The sequence below is a fragment of the Podarcis pityusensis genome (genome assembly GCF_964106645.2).
Source record: "Podarcis pityusensis genome assembly, chromosome: 14".
Classification (NCBI taxonomy): domain Eukaryota; kingdom Metazoa; phylum Chordata; class Lepidosauria; order Squamata; family Lacertidae; genus Podarcis; species Podarcis pityusensis.
This window is the reverse complement of record NC_138039.1, coordinates 43564631-43588827: the sequence shown is the minus strand read 5'-3', so window position 1 is coordinate 43588827 and position 24197 is coordinate 43564631. Positions and strand designations below refer to the sequence as shown.

At 42.2% G+C, this 24197-nt stretch overlaps 1 protein-coding gene across 2 annotated transcripts; it reads right to left on the bottom strand.

Annotated features, from left to right (window-relative positions):
- Positions 1–1020: 1020 nt before the first annotated feature.
- Positions 1021–23166, bottom strand: PKM (pyruvate kinase M1/2). 2 transcript variants are annotated; one of them, XM_080980417.1, is made up of 11 exons: positions 23015–23166; positions 17552–17712; positions 16325–16416; positions 12724–12855; positions 11940–12126; positions 11394–11664; positions 10839–10989; positions 9415–9567; positions 5194–5360; positions 2786–2967; positions 1021–2111 (listed from the first exon to the last, which is right to left on the bottom strand). In XM_080980417.1, exons 2-11 carry the CDS (start codon positions 17691–17693, stop codon positions 2005–2007), a joined length of 1584 nt encoding a protein of 527 aa, XP_080836543.1. In that variant the 5' UTR covers positions 17694–17712; positions 23015–23166; the 3' UTR covers positions 1021–2004. The 2 variants fall into 2 exon arrangements, with proteins under 2 accessions (XP_080836543.1, XP_080836542.1); XM_080980416.1 differs by lacking the exon at positions 5194–5360 and adding an exon at positions 5885–6051 and having other exon boundaries at positions 23015–23165.
- Positions 23167–24197: the final 1031 nt, after the last annotated feature.

Here is a 24197-nt window from a genome sequence, read left to right as displayed (position 1 = left end):
TTGAATGTGAAAACGCTTGTATTATGGGTGGCAAAGGGATTGTATTAAAATTAGCACAATAACTTTATTCTCTCCCAGTAGTTTTAAAGGTGCAATTCAATAAACAGTTCACTAGCTGTACAGACTTATTTTGCTACCATGTGCATCCGCTGCTAGGCTGAGCAGACTAAAGCAAGCCCTGCTGTGCCTCTGATCTCTTTGAGGCTTCCTCCACTGTCACTGAAGTCCTTTTCTGTCTCCTGGGTCTCCTTACCATTTCCCAGCTTGAATTTATTTCCCAGCACCAGACATATACACAACCACACAAGAGTTGATCCATGTGTTTAGTGGGGAGATGTCTGTACAGGGGCACAAACATTTGCTAGCACTCCAGCCCAACTGAAACACTAAAAAAAAGTATACATTCAATTTGTACTTTCAATGAATTTCTTGATTTTTATTGGCTTCCAGACCGTTTTGACGAGCCTTTTGTGTGAAGTAGTATATAAATATAATGAACTGTTAAGGAAATACTAAGAATTATACATTTGGTACAAAGCTTTAGATCCCCTTGAAGGGAGCAGCAAAAGGCCACTGAACAGCCAGTACTCTCTAGGATATGGCAGACTAAATGTGTTCCTGGGAAATGCTGCACAGGATATCAAAGCACAGCGGTGTGTGCAAAGATTTTTGTCCCCAGTAGAGGTTTGGAAACATCTGCAGCTGTTTTCAATGTCCTATTGGATTGGACAGAATAATGAGGAGCCAACCTGTGTCCCTTTATATGTTGGAACTCCAAACCCTTGTCAGTATAGCCATCATAGGATGGGAGGAGTTGTCCAAACGTGGAGGGCCACCTTTGCTGTAATGTGCATCTGTCACGAGGCCTTATAATAAGCTATAATTCTCAGGCACCTTGGTAATAATCCAGATTGAAAGAACAGCAGCTATTTTTTCTAAACACCAGTGTTTCAGGGCATCAGGGCATAGGCAAGTTGAAAAGAACCATTAAACCAGAAAAACAGAAAATGCACAGATAGGTATGTGAGCTCTGCTTTATTGATGTACAAAGTTGTACTCTACAACCTGATACACCTGTTACAGTAGGTAAATCATCCTGATTTATAGAGGATAGTTAGTGCTCAGGAAACACGACTCAACTTGAACACAAAAACACAACACTGCAACAGGCGCACAAGCAGCTTGAGATGTGGGGAGTGCATCAGGTGAATTTTTTACTGCACTGCTCAGCCCTTTAAAGTTCCATACACAAAATATGCCATTTTTAGTTTTTATATCAAACCTGAAGCAATCTGTACCTGAGTAGACTCTGGGAGCAAAAGAACCCTGCAGACACTCATTTCCATTGCTATTCTCTAGCTGTGCTGGCAATAAGATACAGCAATCAATTTTTAAAACCAGGTTTTCTGGAACTTCAAGGGACAAGCATGTGATGTTTTCTGCCACTACCTATTGGAGTGTACAGTTAAGATATCCAAGTGATTGTGTTGTAGAGTTCTGGTTACAGTGTACCAAAAACCCCTGTATACCCACAGGGACACAGCAAGACTAGAGATGTTACAGAAAGGAGAGCTATGTCGGTCTATGTAGATCCTAATCCGGAGTGTTTGCGTGGAGACCTGACAGTACAGAACTACAGAAAAGGGACTTGGCAGGTATTGCCACTGCATAAAATGCCTTACTAGTTGGATGAAGGCCCTCCTGTTTCTTTGGACTCCAGAGAGCTGAAGAAGAAACACTGGGCAGCCCAAGTTGCCACACTAGACAATTTTACGCTGGTTCCCAACAAATAAGGCAGGAGACTTTGGGGAGGGGTTCTAATTATCAGAGAACTATTTCAAGTATTTCTAGACTTAGTCTCTCTTCCCCCAATTACTGCACTTGGTGGTTTTTGGCAGCCTCTATCCACTCTACAGGCAAAGACAATATTGCAAGCAATTTGCTGATCTAATGCAAGGGGAAGGTGGTGAGACAAAAGGAGGGTTGAGATTGCTGGGTCTGATTTTATGGAACTGGCACAACACGCATGGTGTTGGTATAGCCGGAACCAGGACGCCATCCAGTAAGTACTATGACTAGATCACCAGTCTTGAAGAATCCACGAGCTTTACCTGGAAAGAAAAAGAAAGCAGTGAGAAAATGGGTCTTAAAACATATAAATTATAGAACTGCATAGCAATGGTTTTGGTAACACCTAACAACCCAAAATGACCAAGTTATTCTGAAACTAGTTAAAGTTATAATAGCTTCAACTGTAGCCTAAAATCTCATGTAAAGGTAAAGGTAAAGGGACCCCTGACCATTAGGTCCAGTCGTGGACGACTGGGGCTGCGCGCTCATCTCGCTCTATAGGCCGAGGGAGCCGGCGTTTGTCCGCAAACAGCTTCCAGGTCATGTGGCCAGCATGACTAAGCCGCTTCTGGCGAACCAGAGCAGCAAATGGAAACGCCGTTTAGCTTCCCACCGGAGCGGTACCTATTTATCTACTTGCACTTTGGTGTGCTTTCAAACTGCTAGGTTGGCAGGAGCTGGGACCGAGCAACGGGAGCTCACCCCGTCGCGGGGATTCAAACCGCCGACCTTCTGATCGGCAAGTCCTAGGCTCTGTGGTTTAACCCACAGTGCCACCCGCGTCCCTAAAATCTCATGTAAGATTGTTCTAATACACCAAACTGTCAAATATTGGTTCAAAACTCTGGGATATTTCCAGCTGCCAGATAAAATTACTGTATGATTTTTTAAAGCTTCCAGAGAGAGCGAAGGATACCAACATTTACTAACTTACCAACTTTCATGCCCACATTAACTCTGAGGTCAACATCCTCAGCCCAGGCATCATGGGTTGGCTCTTTGCACAGCACGGGGAAAATACCACGGTACAGATGGGCCTGGCGTGCGGCCTGAGCATTACGGGTCACAGCAATGATGGGAGCACGTGGGCGGTACCTTGACACCAGGTGAGCAGATCTACAAAGGAGAACATGTGGCAGGTTCAACTGTCATCTCAACAAGGTCACTGGGATATGCTATTTCAGTGTGTACAATGAATCCAGGGTACAAAGGAGTCAAGGCAGCTTCCAAGCAGAGACTTAATATACTAACTTTTGATGTCTACATCGCACTAGTCTCCAGATTATATGGTATTATACTCAAATTCTGGATATATGGAAATACCCCCAGACAATATTTAACAAGTATAATCTAGCACTGTAGCCTCCTGACAAATGTAGCCTCCTGACAAATGCCGTTATAATAAAAGGAAGGATGCCTTTGCATTTTCAGCACAGTAAACAAACTCGTTAAGTGAGTAGCAAACAGGAAGCTCATTCAATTCTCCAGACATTTTAGCAAAAAAATTGTGCTGTTTGCTCCCTCCTGAGTGACAAAAGCAGCAGTGAAGATACTTTGTAAATTTTCTCAGTTCTTCTAAGAGCTCAGTGTGCTAAGGGATCATCATTTTGAACATAACAGGGACCATGTAGTAAATGCTTGAAATAGGGAAGAAATGTAACTAAACCACACTACTCAGAAATGGAGTAAGTACTATTGCTTTTACTTTTCTTTAGAAAGCTACCAAAAGGTTGTATCCCAAGATTTAAGATGTGTACATTATGGTTTCAGCAGGCCCCATATTCCCATTGCTGCACCATGACTAATAAATCTAAACAGAAAAACTGTCTTAGACCTTTTTCAGTTTGTTGCTTTACAAACTATTTGATATTCACAAATGCAAACTTACAGTACTGGAAACCTTTAAGTTGCTCAAGGAGACCTAAGCAGTACTGTTAGAAGGGAAGTCTAATTTAGCTCTGGATTTTGTTTCAAGTTCAGATTTCTTCAGAAAGGTCAGGCATGAGGCTCGGAAGAACCCTTTACAAACAAGTAATAATATTAAGGGTACAGCTCAGAGCATGTCTGCACCATAGCTTAAAACCTCCACCCAATTTCAAGGAGAATCTGTGCAGAAATATCACTGCAGTGCCATCTACAATGACCTATCACAGTGTGCACTTTGTTTCCCTCTTCACACCCTATAATTACGAGAACTAAATGTCTTCCTTGAGCAACCTGGTGTTTCTGTGCAGTTGCTACTCCTTACATAATTTGGCATGAGAACTCTGCACTGATCCTAGCTTCAATTAATGTAGATATTACTGGTCTGATAAATGGCCACGTACATTTTCAATATAATTCCAGTATATTGATAAACAAAACTGAACTCAAGTGAAAGTCTCATGGTTCAGTTTGCTGGTTCTGGTTCAGTTACAAAACATTCAGGCAGCCAGGCACTGAGGAACCTTATACAGTGGTGCCTCGCAAGACGAAATTAATTCGTTCCGCGAGTTTTTTCGTCTAGCGAGTTTTTTGTCTTGCGAAGCACGGTGTCGGAAAAGTTTTGGAAAAGCTTCAAAAATCACCAAAAACCTCAAAAAAGGCTACCACACCGCGTTCTATGAGTTGCTCCTCATAGTCGCAACTGTATTAACGGTGTTAAGAAAAAGGAAAAACAAACTTGCAAAAAACGCAAGACGTTTTCGTCTTGCGAAGCAAGCCCATAGGGAAATTCATCTTGCGAAGCAGCTCAAAAACCGCAAAACCCTTTCGTCTAGCGAGTTTTTCGTCTTGCAGGGCACCACTGTATTTAAAGGCAAAACAGAAGCTACTTAGTATTGCACAAAGCCTTTTATCTGCACGTTGACAAGACAACCGATTCAAGATGTGTCAAAAATATAGAATTAGTGCCAACCCCACATTAGTGGGGCATACATATATTTTCCCACCCTTTTTTCCTTTGTGCCAGAGAGATTCTAGTACAGTAAGCCCACAACTTACAGGTTGGTTGGTTTTACATATAATTTGAGGTTTGCACTTTGATTTTGTTCTTGTTTTTACAATCTTGTTTTAGTATTAACTGCTCTCGCGGTGGAGTGAATCTGGGTGTTGCTTTTAAAGTTATTTTAAATTAATTGCTTTAAGTTATCTTGAGACTTCCTTTGGAAAGACAATATAAAAAAGTTTAATGCGCAATTAACTACTCAGGTCCGGGTAAATCCAAGTAAGTAGCAATGTAACAGACACTCCTCCACACAGACAATGAAAAATACAGTATTTGATTGAGACAGATGTTCATGTTGTGTGTTACTTAAACACGTGAAGTCCATGCGACTTCTGCCAGAACCTTCCACCTCCTACCTTCCAGACTTGGTGAGTACGATAATGGCCCCACTGCAACACTTGAAGGAAGCTTCAACAGCGCCAACAGCGGCAGCTTCAGTGGGATCCCGATTCAGCGGGGCCAGCCGTCGGAGCTCTTCAAACAATTGCCTGTGAAAGATGGCTGCCTCTGCTTCGCGAGCAATCTATAAGAGCAACACGCGTTCGGAAGACAACATTCACATCTGTCATCACTAGCGGCATGAGTGAAGGTGGGGTCTGGACTTGGCAGAGTGCTTATAGCAGCAAACCCAAATGAGCATCTAGTAATGCGATTGATGGGGAACTTCAGCCAAGAATACTGTTTGCGCACCATCAACAAAAGCAAAATTAGCACATGCTATTTGGACTGCACCCACTGGGCACACACGTTTCCCTTCTGAAGACAACATCTGCCATGTCGCCCCCACTCCATTCTGCCAAAATTGTTACACTCATCCATGCGCAACTGCCAGTCACTCTTGCTCTGCTTCTACCTACCTCAAGTCCTGCTTTGATAGAAAGATGAAGGCAGACTGATGGTTTGGTTTTGGAAGAATGCCGTATGAGGAACAGGTTTTATCAAGTATAGGTTTGAAGCAGCTGCTTGCTTTTAAAACCTCTAGCCACTGTAGAATGAATTATGAGTTACCTTACAAATCCTAGATGTGTACCTAACTCTGAACCCTACCTGCCAGACTCTGTCAAAACTATCACAGCTGGAGCTAAGCACTTAAAAGAGGCCTCCACAGCGCCTACAGCCATGGCATCAAGAGGGTCCCTGTTGTTAGCAGTGAGGCGGAAAAGTTCTTCAAACAGCTGGCGGTGATAGATTGCAGCCTCAGCCTCGCGAGCAATCTGTAGGCCAGAGTAAGAGGGAGGGAAGAAAAGAGGAGCAACATAGAAAGGAAAGAAATTCACCAGAGTGATATGATAAAAGTTAATCTGCAAGGAGAGTTAATTGCTTGTTTGTCATGCAAGATTAAAGGCAGGGTGGTGCAACTACCTGGTTTTCAAAGTTAAAATAATCACTAGAGCCATAATTTGGACATGATACAGGCCTAATGTAAGATAACCACAGATTAGTGGTCATCAGGAAAAAGCACTTAAGCATCCTGCCTCATAATTTAAACATGTTTCTTTATTCTGTCAAGCAGAGAAAGCAGACAGAAGCCCCCGACTGTTAAGACCATGACTTCAAAGTTCTGCTTCTGCAGGTCTGAGCACCGTTAAGATTATAGAAGCAGAATCACTACATCAATTAACTGGGTCAAAGTTTATAATCCTCAGATTTTGGTAGCTAATGCCTCTATTAAGGCACTTCTATGGTTTGACTCCAGACAGCTTCATTCTTTTACTGCACCACCCTACCCTTTAATTAGAAATAAAATCTCTCACATTTGGCAATACAAGTCTCATGTATAATCGAGTAATAGTGTTAGCTGGCAGGCAACATGTAGGATAATTGCTTATGTCCAGGTTATTGGCTTATATGCTCCACAGTGGGTTCAGATGGAACTTTCTTCTTGGGATTGAAAACTGAGCGTACAATCTTATGTACACTTACTCAGGAATACCACTGAATTCGATGTGCTTTCTACCAGCATATACTGGTTTACGCCATCATATTTCAATAGAGGGTGCTACATGTGTCCTTACCAGCCAGAGACTTGCATAGCATTTTTAAAGCATGCAGACAGGTCTATGCAAGAATTATTGCATCTAGACAGTCTAGATAAGATCAGATGGAGTTAAGAGCATGGCATATTAAGGATACTTTCCTAGGACCACCTGTGCAAGAAGTGCAGTTTATTCCCATTCAACTCCCTTTAGGCAGTATTAGGCATATTTTATAGAAGAGCAGTAGGTGAACGTGAAAGAAAGTACAAAGCCAGAGAACCCATTATTATTTAGATGACCAGAATCAACAGAATACTCAGTGTTGCATAGCTGCAGCATGTTACTTAGGATCTTATGCAGTGTGGCACAACAGTAAGCCCTGGTTTTCATAGAAGAAATGGTAAACCCAGGTCTTCAGCAGATGGAGGCTCACATGATTGAATGCTCCTCCATACGGAAGAAAAATTCATCCCACGTAGAAAACTGGCATGTTGGTGAAAATTGTTCTAGGTATAGTCCAGGAACAGGTTTACAACCCCATCTGTAAGAACTATATCTCAGACACATACCAAGCACTAAAAACAAGGAGCAACACGTCTTGAACAAGATTCTGGGTTAGCAGTTATGTTATGTTAGATGCTTTGCACAACACAAAGCTGACTGATCTTTCTTCCCCCTCCTCTTATTTCCAGAAGGGCATCTATGTCAACATTTATATGTCTAACATAATGGGAATCAAGGAAGAATTTTGTTTGCACTAAACTTTGATTTAAAATCCCCCAGAATACTTAAGAATGTCATTAGGGTAACATAAAAAGGCAAAACTGCTTTGAGAAGACCAAGAACGACCCAACAGTAAATCCATTTCAGCGTGTACTGGCTGAATCTTGCATGGAACACTCTTACAACCTTGTTGTACATTTCTCAAATGAGGTTTAAAATCTAGCTTATAATTGGGAGAGGGTTAAGTTGTAGAATTATATGCATGTGCTCCTAAAAGTAAGGCATTCTTTGCATCTATTAATTGCATGTATTAGTTTTTCAAGTAGCAGGGACAGGGTCTTGAACTTAACTTCTGATCTTTTCAATGTTCCAGGTTCAACTTCCAGGTTTTTTCTTAGCTTTTTTCTTAGCTACTTCAGAAGAATGCATCAAGAACTACAGTCAGCCAGGGATCCTGCATGCACTAATATGGTGGTGAGCTCCATTATGAAAATTAAAGAACATTTGAACTCCACAGGAAGGTTTATCTAGGCATTTTGAAGACACTTTAATACGTAATTTTTGTAGCTGTTAAACAGCACTGACGAAACCCCATTTTTTCAGACAGTCATGCTTCAAGCAAATAGCAAGGTATGAGTACAATGGCAAGATACCAAAGGCCAGTAAAGTCAACCCTTTCAATGAAAGGGAGTTCAAAATGGCTAGAAATCAGGCTGCATTACAACACAACCATGCTTATCTGCCACCAGCTCACAGGAACTGGTTCCCTCAACTGCTTGACAGTATGGACCAGGTTACATAAGGATGAGACCAAGCAAAGAGGTAGTTAGCATACTATTATGTGAGAGTTGTTCGGAGTAAGCTAGCTAACCTGAACTGCAGCTCTCAAACTAGTAGGTTATCAAGGCTGTAATTCACAGCAGACCGTCAACACAATCAGTACTTTAATTCTGGCACGAAGTGCCATGTTGTCAATGAGAAACTGGAGAATTCCAAAAGCAGAGCAGAGAGTTTTCTGGCAGTTTAAACATGTAAAAAGTGTCAGTCATGCACTTTAAAAAAAATAAACACTGTTCCAAGGGCACAACCGTTGTGCATAAAACAATTGTGCCAACCCCAAAGGTGAATTACAGAGTGTGAATCAGATGTTCTTTTCCCTCCAGGATGAGATTGGGAGTGGGCCTTGGGCTCACACTCTTTCCCCCATGCCACTTACAGAACTTAAAATATAGACTGGTCCCCAATTCACAAGTTCTCTTACCTATGAGGAGTGAAATGGAGAACATACTCCAGGCCCACTCCTGATTTGTCTCGGCTTTGATTTAATATTTGTATTCTGCTTTTCCAACAACAAATGTTGAACTCAAAGCAGCTCACAACAATCACAGTAGCATTAAAAAAACAAGCATTGCAATCACTATAATATCTAACACAGCAGCATATAAATAAATCAAACAACAAATTCATCAAAACAATACAATTCAATAATTGGAATCCCAGATACAGTATCTGAAGTTGTCTCAAAATATAATATACACTAAGTTGGACAATTTCAGACACTTAAGGCTGTCAAAACTAATCACTACAGTTCAGAATTTGTTCCACTTGCCTTTGCATAAAAAGTTTTATACTTGCAGCCAGTGCAAGAAAGCACTTTGTGTTTCACTGCCATTAAAGAAGTCTATGGCAGCCTGAGGGACCTATGGCATATAGCAAGCTATAGTGAGAAAACAGCCACATCATATATAACACATTAAGCTAGCCACCAGACCTGGATGGTATTTGAGCAGATGGGAAATTGGGTAACAGGGCATAAGCTGTGCTAATATTTCTAGGTATACAGGTACTGTCTTTTAACATTGAATGGTTATCACTTACAAGATGCTGCATGCGGACAGCCTCCAGAGGGTAGTCTCCTTTGGCAGTCTCTCCAGAAAGCATGATACAGTCAGCTCCATCCAGGACAGCGTTAGCTACATCACTCCCTTCTGCACGTGTTGGCCGTGGTTTCTTAATCATGCTCTCCAACATCTAATGAGACAAGGTGAAGTTAATAGGTTTCACTGCAAGATAATCATCTTATTTACATAAAACTTGAAATGCTTTGTTTCTGTACTGTTCATCAAGGCAGAATCCTTGGTAAACATGCCAACATTATAAAATCCAGAGATTAAAGACATGTTAAGAAACTAAAAGTACTGTATTTTTCGCCCCATAGGGCGCACCTAGGGTTTTTTTTTGGGGGGGGGGGAATAAAGAAAAAAAATATATTTCCCCCCCAGGCGCGGGGCTGGGGCAGGGGAAGCCTGAGCTTCCCCCGACCCCAAAACAGGCTGCTATCCGCAAGCCGTGGGAGCCCGGCGGGAAGTCACGCCGGGCTCCCATGGCTTGCGGAGAGCTGCCCGAAGCCCGGAGCGCGCTTCTCAGCGCGCCCCGGGCTTCGGGATGCAAGCAGCTCTCTGCAAGCCTTGGGAGACCGGCGTGACTTCCCGCCGGGCTCCCAAGGCTTGCGGATAGCTTCCTGAAGCCTGGAGAGCGAGAGGGGTCGGTACGCACCGACCCCTCTCGCTCTCCAGGCTTCAGCGAGAGCCTGCATTCGCCCCATAGGACGCACACACATTTCCCCTTCATTTTTGGAGGGGGAAAAGTGCGTCCTATAGGGCGAAAAATACGGTAACTGCAATCTTATTTGCACAATGAAGAACAAACTCCTTGAGACTTGCTTCCAATGAAAGCACCACAGGAACATGCTTTCTTGCTTGCAATTATCTCGGTATCCAAACTCACATTAGTTCGTAGTATTCATATACACTCTATAAAAGAACAATTTCTATGATGTTTAATCACAGAATGTGCTGTAACAAAAATGCAAACCTATCAAATCTCGATTTTGCTTGCTCAAAGACTTGTCAAAATGATGTGTTATGTTTCCTAAACCACGCATTTAAGTTTTTTTCAACTAACTTGTTCAAAACCAGCAGGGGAAAACAAGGGTGAACTATGTAATTTATTTAGTACTTGTAACTACTCCAATTACTATAGCCTCCATTTTTAAACCATTTTTACAACTAGACTGTTGCAGTACCCGTAAGAATTCTGATTAAGATTTTCAAGAAGCTTTCTTCAAACAGTGTTGGATCCAATCAGAGATGTGGAATCGACCTCAGCATTTTAGACTAACATTTTCCATGTTTACTGATTGCGACAGAAGGTATCATTTAATAGCATAAAATAATTCAGGTTTCACATAGCCCATATGTGTAGGAAGGACAGGCCTTCAGAGCCAACTTTTCTTCGAGTACCTGAGTAGCACAGATGATTGGCTTGCCAGCCCTGTTGCATCGACCAATCATCATTTTCTGGGCAAGGAAGACTTTTTCAGCAGGAATCTCAATACCAAGATCACCACGGGCTACCATGATGCCATCACTAGCTTCCATGATCTCATCAAACCTGAAATGCACAAAAGACAAAATTATTTCTTGTGAGATACTGAATGCGGGTGCAAGGGGTCATAGTCAGAATTGCTTATCTACCTTATATGGAGTTTTCAGAATACTGTAGCACACCAAAACCACACATTGTCCCAGATATCAAGAGAAAGAAGTCACTGACAAGCCGACTTCCGAAGAATTATCTGCCACCTTGTATTTGAGCACACAAGGAGGATGCTTCTAAGCACTGAATCACAATATGCATCCTTCACAGTGTACTGTCAACATTCAACAGCAAGTACAGAGCTACTGACCCATTTTAGGAGGTGCAACCGGGCATGCAGCTCACTTTTCAAGAAACATATCTGCTCCAAGAAAAGTCACATGTCAAATGGGTTGTTACAAATTTAATAACCAACTTACCTACGTACACCCTCATGGTTTTCTATCTTGCTAATGATCTTGATATTCTTTCCCTTTTCTCCCAGCACCTTCCTGACAGCATGAACATCGGCTGCCTTTCGGATGAAGGAAGCAAACACCATGTCTACATCCTGCTCCACACCAAATTTTAGATCCTGGATGTCCTTCTCAGAAACAGCAGGAAGGTCTACTGCAGCACCTGGCAGATTTACACCTTTCTTGCTGCCTAGCAGCCCACCGTTTTCAACTTCAGTGATGACAAAATCAGCACCTGCACAGAGTTCCAAGAATCAGCATTATAACTCAAAATAAGCTCATTTCCACAATAATTACCCTCTTGTGTCCACAATAATTACCCCCAAGTTCTTTCCTAATCTCTCACGATGCAGACACCTGGTTTCTTCGTATCAGTTTCTAATATGCTGAAAGCAATTACGTTTATGCAGTTTCTAAATACCACACTGTTATAGCAAGTAGCATCACCACATAAATATGTATTCCTATTTAAGGTATGCCCACAATAACAGGAATGCCTTCCAAACACACCTTTCTCCTTAACTTTCAGGGAAATGAGTCCATCATCCACGTAGATCTTGCTGCCAACATCAACAACTTTGGTGAGATTTTTGTAGTCCACCCAAAGTGTGTTCTCATCGCATTTCTCCATAAAGGCATTGTCCAGGGTCATTTTCAAAGTTGCACCTTTTTTGAGCTCCACTTCTGCTGTACCACTCTGGAAGGACAAACAACTGTTACTGGCATTGCCAGAGGATATCCCCTTCCTTCAGAATTAAGCCATCCTGACTGCTGCCACAGTCTAAATGCAACAAGTGCAGCAGAAAGACTAAACTTACTAGGATAACCCTATAATTCCCTCAATTTTCAACGATAATCTCAGAACAAGTACTGAAACCAGGTATTGTACATCTGGAAGCGGAAACATGAAGCTAAAGGGCAGAAAACGAAGAAGTTTCCCTTCTTCCACCAAGACTTAGGTAGATTGAATGCCCTCTGGCAGATGACTCTTGTTGGATTTGTGGGGAAGACTACATCCTGTCCTGATTTAGAATGAACAACTTTGTGTTCTAAATACAGTTGTGTTATGGTTTTAGATGGTTCAGAAATGAACTGTTCTATTCTCCTTTGACTACCAGTGTTTGACTGGTACCCCTGACTACAGATCCTTGCATGGAGCAGCAGACTGCACAATACTATAAGAAACTGCAGCATTGTCATCTGGGAGGCTATTACTGATGTTTATTGGAAGGGAGTGATCTTACCTGTTACAATGAGTAATAAGACAAAGAACAAAACAGTGTGACACACTTACCCCCTTGATGAGTCCAGTGCGAATTTCAGGTCCCTTAGTATCCAGTGCAACAGCAACAGGTCTGTACGAAATAGGATCAGAAGCAAAGCTCTCAGTAGCTTCTCGAACATTCTTGATTGTTCCTGCGTGGTACTAATACAGAAGATACAAGGGTTACAGAACAGAAATAATCACTTACCTTGACACAGAGCTGGCTGCCTTAGGTCTGGCTAACTAGATGCAATGGACACTACAATTTGTTTTGCCTGGGCTCTGTCTAGAAGCTGTACAATTATATATATTCATTATTAATACATCCTATAACTTTTACTGCCATCTTGTCAAATATGATGAAGAACAGTTTATAGCACAGGCAAATATGGCCTAAGACTTCCACATTTTATTTTGAAAACTTAACACAATATAGGAGATTCTCAACTTTTACAAGTGTTACATTCCAGGGATAGTGCATAAACCAAAACTGTATAGTCAAAACACATTGGATTTAAAGGCAGGTGGGACTGACAAAGTCTCTCCCCCTTTCCATTTTTTACCCTTAAGTTGCTAAGTGCTTAAAGCTGAATGCTCTCAAGTTAAAATGCAAGTTGCGAGTTACAAACTCTGTTTCATCCATTGCTCAATGATAGCAATGTATCAGACAGATACAGCCAGCTGCAAATGAAGTTAGGTGTATGCTGGTCTATGACTGTAATAAAGATCTGACTGATTGATTGAAGTTAGGTGGTAACCAAGCTCTCATCTTCTAGCACCAGAATTATCAGTTCCACAGAGCTCTGCTGAAAAGAGCCTTCACCTCTAGTCAAAGTCAGATTAGCTGAATCCTCACTAACAGATAGGTTTCACTTCACAGATTAGCCTATGAAAACTGTTTGCTTATCTTGATCAAACACAATAGAAGACAGGCAAAGTTTGCAATCAAGGTTATGTAAACTTTTACTTTTACAGCTATTAAAAGAAGAAAGCAGCAAGGTACCATGCCATGCCAAATATTAAGTTTCTGCAGGAAAAAACTAACTAGCTCCTTTGATCACCATACAGAACAGCAGTTTAACTAATCAGCATTAACACAGGTTCAGAAATTAAGTACTGTAATTGCATTAACAGTGGGACATTAGGATCCCAGGTGAAACTTTAGTAAGAAGACAGTAGTGTGTTTGCTCCTGAACCAAGTTTTCAGCTACTACTGCCAAGTAGCTCTTTGGAAGCAAAGAGTTCAAGAGACTAGTTGCAGTTCAGCTCCATATGGTCTTGGAGGATGCTGATTATTTAGACCCATTACACTCTGAGTTCAGATCAGGTTTGGGGACTAAATCTCACTCTGTTGCCAGATGGGTGCCTTTCATGAAAGGGAGTGAGATCTGCTACTCTTGCTTGCTTCTCACAGCAGCTTTTGATACCATCAACCATGGCATCCTCCACAACAGTCTCCATTGCTTGGGAGGCACTGTGTTAGCTGAAGGGCTGGTGTCAGAGAGCATTTGGTGATTGTTTCTGACTCCCGGACAGTAGTCCTGTGGGCTGCCACAGTGAACCATCTTGTCCCCAACATTCTTTAATATCTATATAAAGCAAGTGGGAGCAGGATTAGGGGATTTGGAGCATGGTACCATCAATATGCTGATGATAGCCAGCCTTATTTCTGTTAATAGGTACTCAGATGAGGGAACTCCTTCCTCCACTTTTGTTATTGGAGATCTAAGTGGCCTCAGTGGTTAGCAGTACTTTTTTGCAGCTTTAGGTCATGTGGCAACCACAACTGTTGCTGGAACAGGATAGCCTAGTTACAGGGACACATGCACTGATAACCTGGAGACTGGACTATTGCAATACACTCCAGGGTGGGGCTGCCTTCAAGGCTGGTATGGAAGCTGTGTGATACAAACTGCAGCAGCTAGATTATCAAATGAAGCATCCTGCCATGCAAATATAACACCTGCACTAGAGATTGCACTGACCATCACCCTACTAGCAAGCAAAAGTCTAAGGTTTTGTCATTAATTCATAAAACCCTAAACTACTTAAGACCAGGCAATCTGAAAGAACACCTTCTCCCGTATAGACCTGCTCATTCCCAAAGAACTTGAGAAGCGAACCTATTGGGTCAGTCTTGCAGAATTTTGAGGTGCAAGGCAGCCTTCTCCAAAGGGGCCCACTTTGTGAAATGGTTCTCCCACTTAAGATATGGCACACATCTACTGTGGTGAGCTTCCACTGCCTGTTAAAAGCATACCCATTTTATTTTAAAATGAAGACTGGTATAGAAATTTAATAATACCACCACCAATAAGACTTATGTGCACATACTGCAGTAGTGTGTGCACGCGTAAAAATGATCACTTATAATTCATCACATACAGTAGTTTCTAAAATAATAAAACAGTCTAGGAGTGTTGATGTATTTTATGCACATTCAGCATGATGCCTTTTAAAGAGAAGACCAATAGAAGAGGCCAAAACACTTTCTTAGCTAACATAACTTTGCAAGCTGCTGCCCAGATTGCAGCTTGACCTTTCAAAGAGTTAACAGCAGCCAGCCCAAAGGCATTTAGGTGGCCTTTAAGGAAAGTTGCAGTCGGGAATGGGAGCCTGAGAGCCTCCCATCCTGTAGCGATAGTGAGAAGGCTGTTTTATTTATAGAAGGGGGGTTGCCTTCTACTACAAGTTACTTGCAAGTCTTGTGACCTTAAGCACTCTGCTTTTAAAGTGCCAAAATCCTATCAACATAATTTTATTCCCAAATCTTACTTTGCAAGCCTTGCAGACGTGCTGTATCTTAACCGACTGGCAGCTCCATTTCAGTCATATCTAACTGGCTCCCTGCAGATCTCATAATTTTGAAGGGAAATAACTAGAACATATACTAAAAAGTAATGCTGGTTAAATTTTCTTAATATAGGTACTGCTATAACCTTAATAAAGGAGCAGCAGCTTCAAATGACACTGTACCTGAGCAGACCCTATGAACCAGAGCATAGCAGTTTCATTTAACCACTCCTAACAGGAGATGTTTGTGGCTACAAGGGTGAACATGTTTCAAGATCTTGTTTGGAAGTCAGGCATGCATCAGCAGTATCTGGTAACAGAGGAGTGACCTTTAACAGGTGAACTTTCAGTGAATACTGAAATGGACATGCTGTACTTGTAACAGGCATCTTTTTTTGAGATCCACAGCCTCTGACATTTGCTCTGTCTCCAAAGTCTGCACAGTGGCTGCATGGACACAGTTCCGTATTCAAGCTGGCCATGATCTTCTTGGAGAAATTATTTGGTTAACTCATTTCATCATTTTGCTTTCCAGCTACATGCAGTTTTAACTGTTCATTTAAGGTTTGGACTACCACATTTATCTGAAAGTGGAAGACTAACAAGAAAATGTATTTTACCAGCCTTTTAACAAGGACTCAGTAGCACTTTTAGATATACAAACCTCTTAGCATCCATATTTGTTGGAATGTTTGGTTTAAAGTGTGTGTGTTTTTTAACAGCAGACTGGATAAATGAGGCCTCAAGTCTTTAGCCCCAAGGTAAAACATAGGATTGATCTAATGAGAACAGTTCTTTCTCAAGTGAGTGCAATATTTGCCCTCAAATCTGCTCTTACCTCATGGGTTCCATGAGAGAAGTTGAGACGAGCAACATTCATTCCAGATTTAATCATTTCTTTTAGCGTTTCCACTGACCGAGAAGCCGGGCCTAGAGATTTGAAAATGAAGTTTCTTTAGCATATGCCAGTTAATAGTTACAAGTCTACGGGCGGTATTCAACTAAGTCATACTTAGAGCAGATCCACTGAAATCATTGCTAACAGAGTATTAAAGTCCAGATAACTGTCCAGAGCTACTTAAGACGACTATTCTACTACTCTATGCCTTTGTCTTCTTGTCTGCAAAATAACTGTTTAAGCTATTATTAAACATAATAAGCGAGAAATGCACATTTAAGTCTTAAAAACATTAAAAAAACTTATGTTTAGCCTTCTAGCTGGTATAACATGAAGATGGGCACATAAGCCAAAATGAACAAGTTTATTGAGAAAGCCTCTCAACTATTAAAATATTCATAACAGCCATAAAATGTTTATTATTTGTTCTTTGCTCCCCTTGGCTCCTTTGGGAGGAAGAGTGGGATATAAATGTAATAAGTAAGTTGTCCACAGCATACAGGGTTTTACTTCCTTAATCTTGTGCAGGGGGCAAAGGTGAGGCTGTTCAAACACAGCCAAGTACCTGACTAACTCCCATCTTCTAGTTTGCTAGCTACATTCATTACTTTTTCACTTCTCACTAATACTGCTAGAAGAAATACACATAAATTATCTATCGGAAAATATGCTCGTTTTTATAGCAGCAGTTATTGTGGTTGTTGTTACTTGCCTTCCATACATATCTTGAGATTATGTACAAAATATAATAAAAACAACTAATATGAAGATCTATTTGTACAGTGGTACCTCGGGTTACAGACACTGCAGGTTATGCAATTTCGGGTTGCGCACTGCACCCGGAAGTACCAGAACGGGTTACTTCCGGGTTTCGGCGCTCACACAGACACACTAAATCACGCTTTGTGCATGCGCAGAAGCGCCAAATCTCAACCCGCGTGTGCGTAGACATGGTGATGCAGGTTGAGAACGTGCTTCCCGCACGGATCACATTTGCAACCTGAGGTTCCACTGTATTTCAATATTTATCTGAAAGCTTCTTTCAAAACTTTACTCAGGTAGGCAATTGACTTAGCCGATGTGTAGAGTAGGCTAGTAAAAACCGTAAGATGGCAGAGCAAATAGTGTTCAAATTTTATGTTAAATTTGTGATTGAACTCCACTTACCAATTGTGCAGATAATGCCAGTGTTTCTTGCAGTGATTGGGGGAGAGTCAATGTCCAGACGGCACAAGTGTTCCAGGAATGTGTCGGCCATGGCAGCATGCAACTGCTGGGTCTGGATGAAAGCATCGTGTTGTTTCGACATGGCTGCTGAGATTTGGTATCTAAAAGAAGAAATAAAGGAAATACATCTGCCTGACCTTGCAGCAATCAACTGAACATGTTTCCCATTTAATACATTCCTGGGATGTAGCCATGCAGAAGAGATTCCGACATGATAGCTTGAAGCCCTTCATTGCAAATTGATTAACTCAAAGGGAAAGATTTCAGCCCATGCTCAGACTGGCAAAGAGACAGACTGAACAGGCTGAGGTCTGTCGCAGCCAGCAAATCAACTTACTTCTATGCAGTTTTGAGTGTATATAAACCGCACATATGCACAGCATTACATTAATGCGTGCTCAACCAAGGAGGGAGCAACTTGAGTGTTTGCTGCTCCGTATTATCATAAAAGAGCCACAATATTGCATACACTTATTTAACTAATGTTTAGGAACTGCCAAACATATAATGGATTAATCTAAATAGAAGTTTAAAACTAACCCAGTAAACCTGAACTAAATAGTCTTACACTTAATACTGCACTTTGGCAGCCAGCCTATATAAGTAACTTGCAACTTACACACATTTAACTTCTGTGTATAGCTAGCTAGCTAAAAAAAAATAAGACAGGCATCCAGGAAAAAAGACCTACCACTGAACTCAATGTGTTCTGACTATACAAGATGTTGGCTTCACATGCTATCCCTGGAACAAATGGTTGTCACTAGCAATGTGTTCTCAATATTGTGCTCAACAAGCTACAATGCAAGCACTTCTGATTTATACTAATTACTCTCGAAGAGTAAAACCTTTTCCCCTTTTTGCTGTACAGTTATTCCCAGCAGCTTTAGGCTATGTGCATTAGCTCCACCCTTTCTGGTTAGGACCTCTGTACGTGCAGCTTCCCTCGTAGTCAGAGCTTTAACTCATCCGATTCAGATTCAGCTTATTGCAAGCATCATTCTCCCTTCTCATCCCTCACCTTCCCTTTGAATAAGCCAATTCTCAGAGGAAATACAAGCTCTAGCCTCAGTGAAGATGCTGACTCACTTTCAAATTAACAGAAGTATGCTGGGGGGGGGGGGGGGGGGAGAGACAGGAAATAGCTGCTGCAGTGATGCAGACCAATGTCTTCCCAGCACAGGAAGATTCTTATGCAACCAGGTTCATATTTATACAACCTTTTGCAAATATCTATTTAAGTATTATTAAAATGGCACTCTTTCAGCTTAAGCTTGCCCCAACTCTTTACTAAATTAGTCTAGCTTAGCATTTTTCTTATGGGGTAAACTATCATCCAGAAACTATCATCTTGTTTCTGGGGAAGCCACCCCCTACTCCAATGACATCTCTTTGTAGGCTTCAAAAAACTTTGGCACAACACTGCAATGGGAAACAGTATTAAGAAACTTGGGACTCTTACTCTCCATTTACTGCCACATTTGGTACTGCTCCACTTTTTCAATACATGACACAAAACTAATGAGTTGTTTTTTACATATTTTTTTCTTTTCACATCTTATTTTACCTTGTGCCCTTTTAATTTTACACTTTTAATTTTTCAATAAAGAAATATAAAAGTTTGCACCTTCCCATACATTAGTAAACATATTATGCTGGCCTAACTACAAAACCATTATATAATATTTGGGGGTAGAACAAGCATCCCTCTGAAAATTAGGAAGGTGGTCCTAGTACAGTATGTTTACTAAATCCAGATATTAAAGCAGTCATTTGTACAAGGAATGTAACATGCTGCCTATCAATTACAATGTATGTTACAATTAGACATAAGGTAACGTTATAAAAACAATAAAGACTTTAACAGTAATCTCCTGAATCCACATTTTCTTTTCTTGCCAAGTAGAAGGAGACTATTGTTTTAAAGTGAACAGGATAATCAAATCAATGTATCCAAGAAATTTGACAGCTACGTATTGGAATTTGCCTAGACCTCAAAAAATTATATGCCACTCCAGAGTTATATGTCACCCCAACTCATAATAGGGCTTTTAAACACTCTTCACTATTGCAGACTGAGGTGATCCCCCCACCACATCTATCACCTAATTTAGAGAATCTAATTCTTAAATTCTTATCACATTTTATCTACCAAAAACTTAGTGGAATAAGCAGTATATAAATGCTTCCCTGTAATCTGTACAAGACAGTAGCCTGACTGCATTAGCATATTCCAATAGTTTTTTGGAAATGTATCAATGCCAAAACACCAAACGCACACTTCAAGTTACCCCAAGTATTATTTTAAATACTCTGATCCAACCAGGTTATCTGTAGTCTACAACTCTTAAGGTGATGGATTTCAATTTAGTGCAGATCAATTTTAAATAGAGGATCACATGGGCCCTCAACACAAAACAGAACAGATGAACAAGCAGGCAGGGCAATATAATCTAATATAACCTCACAAACAAAGAAAGGCTTATTTATGCGATAAGCTTTAAACCTAAGTATATTGTGAGCTGTTAGTGAGAACAGATAAGACTGGGATATCCCAGGGCAAGTGGTTTAAACCATTTTAGCCCCATGCTATTCTTTTTGCAAAAAGGTGGATCATCACTATTTTAAGAACACATGCACTATTCACTAAAATATGTCTTTAAAATATGCCTTTATCTAATCTCTATCAACTTCCAACATAATTTTTAAACTACCACTTCACTAGGATGTGCTGCTTTAATAATCCTTCATTTTCAGAAAGGAAAGACTACTTTGCTGACCATGTGAAATGAATGAATTTATTCCCAGTCAAAAGTGTAAGCCCTCAGCTAAATTTAGACACATTGGTTGGGCCTTCATTGGCGGCATCATTTGCCTGAAGCTTTCTTGCGCACAGAGACAGTAGTGGTGATAGGCTGTTACTACAGTCTCATTCAAATCCTACGTGCTAGAAGTCACAGAATACTGCAGCAAGCCAACAGCATCATGGAAAAGCTGAGTTCTTAATATGTCTGATTAAACATCTATAGACATATTTGAATAAAACAATTATAAACATATATAAAGCTACTGTCATTAATTCTGTTCCCTGAAAAGCTAAGCTGATTCCATATATGAGCATTTCCAGTTTAAGTCATTTCCTGGTTGAAAAGATTTGCACCAACTGCATGTGTTCCAACTGGCCTTGGCAATGTAAGATGACTCAGCTACAGAGATTTCAAATAAATTATAGCCAAATAAAAGGGCTACGGCACCCTATTTTGCATGCCAAAGCTTCTCCCCTCTGAACCATCTGCTTGTGGACATGTTTGTACATGATGGCAACAAATGTCAAGGGAAAGCTGCTACAGGTTAAACACAGGTTTGTACTACTTTATGATACAGAGAGAACATGTTAAACTGAAATAAATGGTTGTCCCCCTAGCTGTTTTATCCAAAAGTATTTCCAGCAGGCAGGCAGAATTGACATAAGAAGAAACAACTTAAGCTGGTTACTTAAATTTCCATTAACTGTGCTAATCGCTCAGTCATTTCCTTCTTCCAGTAAATGGAAATTACATCACATCTGTAAAAAAGCCCATGGGTTGAGCAGTTAGTAATGACTCCTCCCCTTCTAAATTTTCATGTCTCAGAAAAATGGGAAGCAATCTCATTTCACATCAAGATTTGGAGATACTGCTTCGAAGCACCACCAAACCTCTGCCTGAAGCATGGCTACTAAACAAATGAATACCTGCTGTTATAGTAGCCAGTTTGTGGACCCCTGTACAGGATATCATATAGAATACCATAAAGAACCTATTTCTGGTGTGGTAGCAGTACTGTGACTACTGGACAGCTTCCTAACCTGTTATGGTTCAGACAACCTTACCTATGTGAAACGGTTTCTCTACAACTTCTGTGCCTATTGAACAATTGTTTTCATTCAGTACTATTTACTGTTATTCTGAGAAATATTGATCACAAGCTGCAATTATTCATTCCCCACCAAACCAGTATGAAGGTGAAACTTGCTTCCAGATAAAAAAAAAAAAACTGATACGCTATGGTTCCTTAGTTATGCCTCTTCCAAAAACCACCCCAATATTGTCACAAAAGCAACAATAGGTGCAGGCAACCACACTGATGGAATCTCTTAGTATTTGTTCCTACTCCCGCGAGCGTGAAATGTTTGGCCTGCACAGAGCTGCTGCTGCAATGGCCAAGGTCACCCTAGAGAAACGCCTCATGGTAGACTGTGCTCCCAAGGAAGTCTTGCCTTCTCTGCACTCACTCTAAGGCATGCGGGAGTTAAAATACCACCTTAGGCAACTAGAGAAAAGCATCCTTACCCGAGAAGGTCAGAATAAGACTGCAAATGCTACGCGTGCTTTTTTTTTTAATGAGTAAGCACCATGGGGTGTTGGTCCTTCTCAAGGGTTGAACATGGGTAACTCGGGTCCATTGATTTCAACGGACTTTTTCTGCATACAACTTAGGTTACAACCCACTGTGATTTAGCGGCATAAACCTGCGTGGTACTGGGGTTAGATCCGGGAGGAAAGCAAAGAAACCGTAAGCTCTGATTGCCTTATCGGTGCGACCCGATAACGCTCATGAAACCAGGCCCTTGGCAATATGATAGCCAGGCCACAATTGGCATGCGGTGAAACTCGATACCTCCCGCTTCCACCAGCAGAGAGGGAGGCGGCTGGCGCGGGGGGGGGGGCGGGGGCGGGAATTGCTCAAGGATGCGCAGAGGCGGCTTTCAGGGAGGAGGGGGAGAGAAAGAGAGAGCGTGGAAAAAGAACGAGGAAGTAAATCAAAGGGGGTAGGAAGAGCGTGAAGATGGAGATGGAGGAAGCCATGATGGGCACCTCGAAAAGTGCGCTCCCGCGTGCGCAGCACTCCCCCCCCCCCCCGCGTGCGTGCTTCCTGGCCCTCTCTTCTCTCCCCTCCCCCCCTCCGCGTTTCTATGGAGACGGAAGGGGGGGCACTTTTGTGCTTCGCAAACCTCGGTGCCTCAGGAGCTCCCCTTCATTTCCTGGGGTTTTCTCCGGACAGTTAGGCCGCGTGCCAGGCCGTTACCTAACCGCCCTCAGCCCCGCGCCCTCGGAAGGTGTGAGGAGAATGCTCCCCATACGCTCACAAGCCCAATAAGGTTTTTGTTTTTTTGGGAAGGGGGAAGTATATATTATACGGCTTTAGGTTTTTTTATTTTAAAAAAAACCACGTTAAATTGCCTTGAGTGAGGTGGCTCTAAAGATGGAGAATATGTCGTAGGTGAATAAAAGGGGAGCAGAGAAGGAAGTGAGGCGCTGGGGAGAAGTTAGAGAAGCAGGGCTCTTCCTCACGCCTCTGCAGGAGCTACGTGCAGCGGGTGATGGATAAGCCGCCCCGCCCTACCCAGCTCACCAGCCTTACCTGCCCGGCTATCAAACGTCAGTCACCTCGGAGAGTCTCGACCTCTCTGAGCAGCCGAGCTGCCGGTAACGGCGTTTAAGGTAGTTGTGGGCAGCGGCACATCACCGCCCCCAAGATCCTTCCGCCGCTTGTCAGTCCTCCTTCGCCCTCCAATCCCGCGTAAGGATTCCGTAGTAGGCGGGACATCTGGACTTATTTTTTTCTCCGTTTGGCGGACTCATAAGATGCAGCGTGGCTGGAATCGGCCGGCAAGAGAAGGTAACGGACCAATGGGGTAACGGCCAGCCGTCGGGCACGCGGGCCCTGAATGACAACGGCAGCGGCCGTTAAAGGGGACGTGATGAAGCGGCTCTTAAAGGGGACGTGGTAAAGGCTCGCCGTGGGAGTTGCCTCCGAGGAAAAACACGAGCCGGATTGTCGTGCTTCAGCCCATCAATTATATAGTTACTTCAGTTGCTGGCACCTCACTTTTCTTTGTAAATATAATTTCAAACGGGGGGGGGGGTGAGGAGGACCTTTGTGGAGCACCCGATAATTAGATGCAATCAAGGATAAAGTTGTTCCGCTCCGCAGCAGTTTTGTTGTTGTTGTTTAGTCGTTTATTAAACCACAGAGCCTAGGGCTTGCCGATCAGAAGGTTGGCGGTTCGAATCCCCGCAATGGGGTGAGCTTCCGTTGCTTGGTCCCTGCTCCTGCCAACCTAGCAGTTCAAAAGCACGTCAAAGTGCAAGTAGATAAATAGGTACCGCTCCAGCGGGAAGGTAAACGGCGTTTCTATGCGCTTCTCTGCTTCACCAGAAACGGCTTAGTCATGCTGGCCACGTGACCCGGAAGCTTTACGCCGGCTCCCTCGGCCAATAAAGGGAGATGAGCGCCGCAACCCCAGAGTCGGCCACGACTGGACCCTAATGGTCGGGGTCCCTTTACCTTTACCTTAGTCGTTTAGTCGTGTCCGACTCTTCGTGACCCCATGGACCAGAGCACGCCAGGCACTTCTGTCTTCCACTGCCTCCCGCAGTTTGGTCAAACTCATGCTGGTAGCTTCGAGAACACTGTCCAACCATCTCGTCTTCTGTCGTCCCCTTCTCCTTGTGCCCTCCATCTTTCCCAACATCAGGGTCTTTTCCAGGGACCCTTCTCTTCTCATGAAGTGGCCAAAGTATTGGAGCCTCAGCTTCAGGAT

Coding starts and splice junctions, on each gene's coding strand:
- PKM (XM_080980417.1), bottom strand. CDS start 17,693: ATGTCGAAACAACACGATGCTTTCATCCAGACCCAGCAGTTGCATGCT. Junction 12,856..16,324: donor TCTCTCATGGAACCCATGAG/GTAAGAGCAGAT, acceptor CTTCTGTATTAG/TACCACGCAGGAACAATCAA. Junction 9,568..10,838: donor CAATCATCTGTGCTACTCAG/GTACTCGAAGAA, acceptor TTGTCTCATTAG/ATGTTGGAGAGCATGATTAA.